The sequence below is a fragment of the Mandrillus leucophaeus genome, unplaced genomic scaffold (genome assembly GCF_000951045.1).
Source record: "Mandrillus leucophaeus isolate KB7577 unplaced genomic scaffold, Mleu.le_1.0 Scaffold219, whole genome shotgun sequence".
Classification (NCBI taxonomy): Eukaryota; Metazoa; Chordata; class Mammalia; order Primates; family Cercopithecidae; genus Mandrillus; species Mandrillus leucophaeus.
The window spans coordinates 760967-768940 of NW_012102243.1; the positions used below are offsets into that span (position 1 = coordinate 760967).

A 7974-nucleotide genomic window follows, 5' to 3' on the forward strand; every position below is an offset into this window, starting at 1 on the left:
GTCTGATACGGAAGGGGGACGTGGTCACCCCCAGAGGCGTCTGATACGCAGGAGGGACGCGGTCACCCCCAGAGGCGTCTGATACGGAGGGGGGACGCGGTCACCCCCAGAGGCGTCTGATACGCAGGGGGGACGCGGTCACTCCCAGAGGCGTCTGATACGCAGGGGGGACGCGGTCACTCCCAGAGGCGTCTGATATGCAGGAGGGACGCGGTCACTCCCAGGGGCGTCTGATACAGAGGGGGGACGTGGTCACTCCCAGAGGCGTCTGATACGCAGGAGGGATGCGGTCACTCCCAGGCACGTCTGATATGGAGGGGGGACGCAGTCACTCCCAGGCACGTCTGATACGGAGGGAGGACGCGGTCACTCCCAGGGGTGTCTGATACGGAGGAGGGACGCAATCACTCCCAAGGGCGCCTGATATGTGGGAGGGGCGCAGTCACTCCCAGGCACGTCTGATACGCAGGAGGGATGCGGTCACTCCCAGGGGTGTCTGATACGGAGGGGGGACGCAGTCACTCCCGGGGGCGTCTGATACGCAGGAGGGACGCAGTCACTCCCAAGGGCGCCTGATATGTGGGAGGGGCGTGGTCACCTCCAGGGTCGCCTTCTCTGTTCTCTGACCTCTCACCTGGGGGAACCCAGGCCCGACTCTTCTCTGGGACTGTGCAGGGCTGACCACGCTACGCTGTCCCATATGAATGACCGCCATGTCTGCCGGACAGCATGGAGACCCCACCCAGGACCCACCTCAGGGCTGTGGTTCCAAGAACGGGGATGCACTGGGAAGCAGCTGAGCCCAGGCTGGCTGGAGGGCAAGTCCACGGGAAAGTTCCTTCCCAATGACGGCCCCTGCACTGGCTGGAAATGAGCTGGTCTGTCCTGTCCTGTGGAATAGCCACTAGTCATGCGGCTCTACCAGATCTTAATTAAAATGAAATGAAATGAAAAATTGGGTTCCTGGGCTGCCCTCAGTGCTTGTTAGCCACATGTCCTAGTGGCTGCTGTGGGGGCAGAGTGGGGGCAGCTTGTGGTCAGGCTCACAGGAGCACACGCCAACGCGGGTGGGACTTCAGGACGCCACCTGGGTCACCCAGGCCCGCAGGAGCTCTGTCGGGTTCCTGCTTACTGTTCCTTTGAGAAATCCGCTTGGGGCATGCAGAGAGTTTCCAGGAAGACCGCAATTTTCTTTCCCTTCCTGACTTACAGTCACCTCTGACGCTTAGACTGACAGGCAAGCCCCACATCCACTGTCTTAACAAGCTGCACGCAGGAGCTGCTCTTTCCACTCCCAGGACACCTCTCCACAGAGCTGAGTGGCTGGGGCTGCAGAGCAGCCACGGAGCCTGCAGATGGGGCGTGAGGGACGGACGCGAACTGTCCTACAGCAGGCGGAGCCCCCTTCCGCGCTGCCCACACGGCCCGGCCAGCACGTCCACCAGCCCACCCGGCTGTACTGGGTCTGACGCCCAACTCGCCCACGCAGCCCTGGCAGGCAGGACACCAGCATGACGGGCAGGACACCAGAGTGAGGGGCAGGACACCAGCGTGACGGGGGCGGAGGCAGTGGGTGGCAGTGACACACCCCATGGAGCCCAGAAAGGGGCCTGGCCGGTCCACAGAAAGGGGCTGAGGCAAGACCAGGGGGCGGCGGGGAGGGCCCTGCAGGGGCTGAGGACAGGGCAGATGGACCCACGCTGCTAGGCTCCATCTAAAACCAGCTACTGCGGGGGACTGAGAGGAAAAACAGCATTTCAAGCAACTCCTTGTCTGTTCCAATTACCGTGGATGGGAAAGTGATAAAGAACGGAGACTCCTCAGTTCCTGGGGACGGGAGCCGGTGAGGCTTACGGTGGCGTGGGCGGCTCTCAGACGCAGGTGTTCACTTGCCCTGGAGTGCTCCACCAGCCTCTCACAAAGCCACGGCCTGGAGGTTCCTGAAGCTCTTCACTGACTCTCGGGAGAAAGTGGCAGTTTCCGCAAAACTGTTTATCACCAGTTCACAAAGTAAACAGCCCCTTAAGCACAGTCATTAGAATCCCCGTCCTTTGTGGTTTGATGTCGAAAGTCAAGCATGAAGGCTGCCGTGGAAGATCTCCCCGGTTTGTCAGTGATGGGAATCTTGGAACTCTGGCTTCAGGCCAGTGCCCTCCCCAGCGCTGGCCCTCTGCGTGGACCCCTCCAGCAGGGCGGAGGGCTCCTTTAGCGATGGCCTAACACGAACACGGAGGACGGTGCACAGGTGGGGGCGAGCATGGTCTTGCTTCTTCCTGGGGAAAATGTGGGCAGGTCCCAGGCCTGAGACTGGAAGGTCCGGAGAGCCCACTGAGGCCTGGGAGGCAGCTCCCGCTCTGCACCCACCCACCCTGGCAGCATCCAGGGCACCAGGGCCATCTAGACCTGGGCGGGAGCTACTGCCTATGTGAGAGGAGCTCTTTAAGAAACAGGGCCGATCTTGGTAATCAGAAAACACTGCTGACAGCAACCCACGAGGGTTGAGGGCTGTGTGTGAAGGTGCTCAGGGAGGCCAGGGGAGCAGGCCAGGCGACGCAGGAGAAGATGCGGCAGACCCCGGCCGGCTCCCAAGGCCCCTGCACTGTCCTCCCACCATGCCGCCTCTCACGGTCACACCACACGCAAACCCCGGTGAGGTACTTTCTGCCTTTTCTGCTCAGTAGAAAAAGGAAAGCTCTGCAGTCCTTCGCAGGAGTTGCCCAATGCCCCACAGGACCCAGTGTCTAGGTCCCCCACGCCTGCAGAAACCAAAGCGGCCACGCAAGTCCCACAGGCCCCGAAGTTCAGGCTTCCCACGCCTAGAGACCAGAGCGGCCCCGCAAGCCCCACAGGCCCTGGAGTCCAGGCCCCCTACGCCTGCAGAGACCAGAGCAGTCCCGCAAGCCCCACAGGACCCAGTGTCCAGGCCCCCCACGCCTACAGAGACCAGAGCGGCCCCGCAAGCCCCACAGGCCCTGGAGTCCAGGCCCCCCACGCCTGCAGAGACCAGAGCGGCCCCGCAAGCCCCACAGGACCCAGTGTCCAGGCTTCCCATTGCCCCCCATGTCTTGCGGTCACACGGCCTGGCCACTGGGCCCAGCAGCTGGCTCCCTTCACCAGGGAGGCTCCCATGGCTGTTCCAACGCGTGCCTCACCACAGCTCTGACCCGGCCAGGACCAGCTGCCCTTTACTGTGACATTTGCTCTGCCAGGAGGAAAAGGCCCTTTCCAAGCTCCCTGACCTTTCCCCAGTTGCTGGGCGCCTGGGATTGATCGGCTGGTCTTTCACGGGTTCTGCTTGACTTTCATCCCGGCCACCCCCGGTCAGAGCGGGAAGTACTTATGTGCACTGTGGACTCACGGTTCTCAAGTAACAGATTAGAAATGAGCTCGCTCAGAGACGGTCCAGAGCTGCGGGAAATGCCGCTTCTAGCCCCCTGTGGCTTGGCGGGGGTGGAGGAGAAGCCTCCGACAGGGCCCAGCCTCTGTGGTCCTCGGGCCTTGCTCCCATGTCCCAGACAGCATCGAACGCAGGGACATAGATTCTAGCAAGGATGGGCACAGCCCCCGCCCTCGAGCCCGTGGCCGGCCTGCGGGATGGCAGGTCAGAGACTGATCCATTCGAAAGCCTCTACGAGGAGAAAGGAAGCACAGCAGCGGGAAGTAAAGGACTTCGGGAGCCCTGCTGGGCTGTGTGTGCTTTAACAACTCCATGGGCTCCAAGCCCACCACACGCAGAGGCCCTGTCTTCCTCCTCCATAGCCTGATGAAGCAAGGCCTTGACCAGGAGTCACTGAATGTGTAGGCAACACCACCAGCCAGATATTGACACACAGGTGTGCGGTGGGGCCTCACGGCGAGGTGCTGCCAGCTCAACTCAACAGAGGATTTCAGGCGCACTCATTTCTCCCAACCGTAGGAGACCTGGAATGGCCAAAGCCAGCTCAGTACATCTTTCAGAAACAATGTCCTGCCACCGTCGGAAGATGAATATGTGTGGTTGTTTGGAACTGGAGACTAAAATGGGAAGACAACAGCCTTGGGGACCGCCGTATCCCCGTCCGACCCGCCGTATCCCCGTCCGACTCACCACGGCCCCATCCGACTCACTGTGGCCCTGCTGTGGGCCGTCGGCTCATGCCCAGCACCTGGAGGGGCCACCAGGGAGGCTGAGGGCAGCAGGGTCCGGGCGGGTGGGCAGCAGGTGCTCCACCATTTCCCACAACCCCCTCTTCACAGCTGCCTGGGAAGCGGAATCCCAAGTCATGAAAACTGGGAGGGAGGACCCAGACCACAGAAAAACGTCGGCCCTTGTGCTGAGCCTTGGGGCCCACTTTCCGCTGGTGGCTCCTTGGTGCCCAAGCTGCTGGTCCTGGCCAGCCCGAGAGCATACCCAGGAGCAGCCGGGACCCCTGAGTTCCCAGAGGTCAGGCGGGTCAACGACTCATTAACTGACAGAACAACGACTTTGCAGACAGAAAAGCACAATGTTTAAAACGGGCTCTGACAGTTCCTACGCGTGTTATGAGGAAAAGCCGCTGGAATCAAGTTGGACCGTGTGAAAGAGCCTGACACTCTGCAGAGGCTGCGGCTCTGCGGGTATCGAGGGGGCGGCACTGTGGTGGCACTGCAGCAGCTCCTTGTGTGCCGACAGCAGAAGCCACAGGGCACAGCCCCGCGGCGCTGCCACCCACCATCTGGCACAAGCTTGAGGGCCCGTTCACCCCCGTTCACCTCGGATTCCAACACAGAGCCCTCTGCCGACAGCAAAACGTACTTCTTCAATGCAAGGTTTTGGCTTAAAAAGTGCATCCCGGGAGGTGGACGGCATTGAAAGTGCCAGTAAGGGGCCACGCTCCTTCCACTGTTTTCCTCAACACGAAGCGAGGCATGAGACCGGGGCGGGAGGGAAGCCAGCACCTACCTCCACGACGGACTTGGAATCCAGCCGGAAGTTGAAATCGCCAAACACAAAGTAGGAAACCTTCTCGAATCGCTGATCGATGATTCTAGAAAGATAAAGAGGACTTGTTACCAAGGTGGCTGAAGCTGGCCAGCACTCACGCCCAGCCCCCGCGCTCCTCCACGCTCCCCGTCTGCACACGTTCTGTCGCCTGCTCAAGGGGAAACTCGGTGGTTGCTTCTTTGCACCCCCAAAATTCAGCTCCGAGAACACCCCCAATACAGGTCCACTGAGCAGCGCTCAGCCCTCGTCAACACAGACACGCATGTGTTCCCAGCAACATCGAGAAAGAGGAAAGGCAGAGTCTCAGCCACGTCCTCACCCACTGGGCCAGGGCAGCGTGAGAGCCTCATACATGGAAAACCACAGCTGCCCCGAGAAGGGGAGAGGGCCGGACAGGATGCCTGAATAATCCACCAGAGACCGAATAATCCACCGCAGAGCTCAGCAGAGGCGGGAGGGAGACAGACGGGAGGAGGGACAGACAGTGAGAGGGAGATGGACGGGGAGACCCGGGCAGGTGAGCGGGCAGGAACCGAAGCCCCCCCGTCTGCTCCCAGACAGGGATGTCTCCTCAGACCTGCTCTGAAGGTTTACACATGATCCCCACGCGGACATTTCAAAGTGAGAGGGTAACAGTGGCTGCATATGTGTGTATATTTTTAGCCAGGTACAGCTTTACTCAAGAAAAATTCTTCCTCATATTTTAAATCAATCACAGTCCATTTCCTAAAGGCTTCTCTACTGTGGCTTCTTAACTTACAGACACAAGCCTGTAAAAAGATCTCAGAAACTGCCAACTCACTCAAACCCCAAATCTCCCCTCCGCAGCTCCAGTCAGTAATGCCGTGAACCGCTTGCTTTCGAGGAGAGCCAGGCACTCGACCCTCCTGGTGTGAAAGCAACACGAGAACCTCCGCAATGTGGCCTTGGCCACCAGGACCATCAGAGGAACAGAAACATGTGATCTGTAGACAAAAAAAGGAAATACTCTGGTTGCCACGTTTCTTAATTTCACAGCCCAGAGCCAGGTGGGGGGGCCACGCTCCTTCCACTGTTTTCCTCAACACGAAGCGAGGCATGAGACCGGGGCGGGAGGGAAGCCAGCACCTACCTCCACGACGGACTTGGAATCCAGCCGGAAGTTGAAATCGCCAAACACAAAGTAGGAAACCTTCTCGAATCGCTGATCGATGATTCTAGAAAGATAAAGAGGACTTGTTACCAAGGTGGCTGAAGCTGGCCAGCACTCACGCCCAGCCCCCGCGCTCCTCCACGCTCCCCGTCTGCACACGTTCTGTCGCCTGCTCAAGGGGAAACTCGGTGGTTGCTTCTTTGCACCCCCAAAATTCAGCTCCGAGAACACCCCCAATACAGGTCCACTGAGCAGCGCTCAGCCCTCGTCAACACAGACACGCATGTGTTCCCAGCAACATCGAGAAAGAGGAAAGGCAGAGTCTCAGCCACGTCCTCACCCACTGGGCCAGGGCAGCGTGAGAGCCTCATACATGGAAAACCACAGCTGCCCCGAGAAGGGGAGAGGGCCGGACAGGATGCCTGAATAATCCACCAGAGACCGAATAATCCACCGCAGAGCTCAGCAGAGGCGGGAGGGAGACAGACGGGAGGAGGGACAGACAGTGAGAGGGAGATGGACGGGGAGACCCGGGCAGGTGAGCGGGCAGGAACCGAAGCCCCCCCGTCTGCTCCCAGACAGGGATGTCTCCTCAGACCTGCTCTGAAGGTTTACACATGATCCCCACGCGGACATTTCAAAGTGAGAGGGTAACAGTGGCTGCATATGTGTGTATATTTTTAGCCAGGTACAGCTTTACTCAAGAAAAATTCTTCCTCATATTTTAAATCAATCACAGTCCATTTCCTAAAGGCTTCTCTACTGTGGCTTCTTAACTTACAGACACAAGCCTGTAAAAAGATCTCAGAAACTGCCAACTCACTCAAACCCCAAATCTCCCCTCCGCAGCTCCAGTCAGTAATGCCGTGAACCGCTTGCTTTCGAGGAGAGCCAGGCACTCGACCCTCCTGGTGTGAAAGCAACACGAGAACCTCCGCAATGTGGCCTTGGCCACCAGGACCATCAGAGGAACAGAAACATGTGATCTGTAGACAAAAAAAGGAAATACTCTGGTTGCCACGTTTCTTAATTTCACAGCCCAGAGCCAGGTGGGGCCTCCCGGGCAGGGGGCAGGCAGCACCGAGGCTGCCCGTTCAAGCGTCTGCATTTGGAGGTGGGTCGTCATTTTTCTCCCAAATAAACTCAGGTTATCAGCCAGGCGAAAGTGGGAGCTTCCAATCAGGTTAACTGCAGGCGTGCACTGCCGTCCACAGGAGGGGGTGCCAGCCCAGGTAGGTCACCGCTGGGAGCACTGTGCCCTCCTGGAGCTGGGGACGGTGTCACGAGGGGCACGGGAGGGCCCACTGGGACGAGGCCGGGAGGCAGGGGGCCCGACCAATCACTAAGTCAGCCTTTTCCAGCTTGATCCATTCGCTTGAGAAGTAGAAGAAACCACAAGTGAGCAGACGCTCTCCCGCTTCCCAGTTCTTACATGGTCCTGTTCTGCACTGCCCGGCCGCTGCTGCTGACACCTCCACCCTCGGGTTGAAGAGCCAAGTGGCCGTGAGGGGCCAGCTGGGGCCACTGCTGGCCGCGGACCCGCCCCGCACCCTCCAGGGCCTTTAGGCCAGAGCGAGGGAGGACAGAGCATCTGTGCAGGTCACACTTTCGTGACTGAGTGCGGGTGGAATCAACACCACTTTCACTTTTGGCTACGCAGTGTGGGAGTTCATTTCTATCTTAACCTGCACACCCTCAATATTTTTAAATCTACATATCGAAATTTGCATTTTCTCCCGATTTCACCTGTTCACAGCCTGCTGTTCTCTTTGGTTCCTGGCCTTTTCTCTTTGAATTCCAGGGGTCTCCCCATGAATTCTGGAGAGTAACCCCCGTCTGTGGAGAGTAACCCCCGTCTGCGGAGAGTAACCCCCGTCTG

General features: G+C 59.1%; 1 protein-coding gene across 1 annotated transcript in view; it reads right to left on the reverse strand.

Annotated features, from left to right (window-relative positions):
* The window catches only part of INPP5A (inositol polyphosphate-5-phosphatase, 40kDa), a 147862-nt gene that overhangs the window by 63938 nt on the left and 75950 nt on the right, over positions 1–7974 (reverse strand). Inside the window, exon 7 of the mRNA XM_011980830.1 lies at positions 6075–6159. Coding sequence (XP_011836220.1) covers positions 6075–6159 — 85 coding nt within the window. The remainder of the gene's footprint in view (positions 1–6074; positions 6160–7974) is intronic.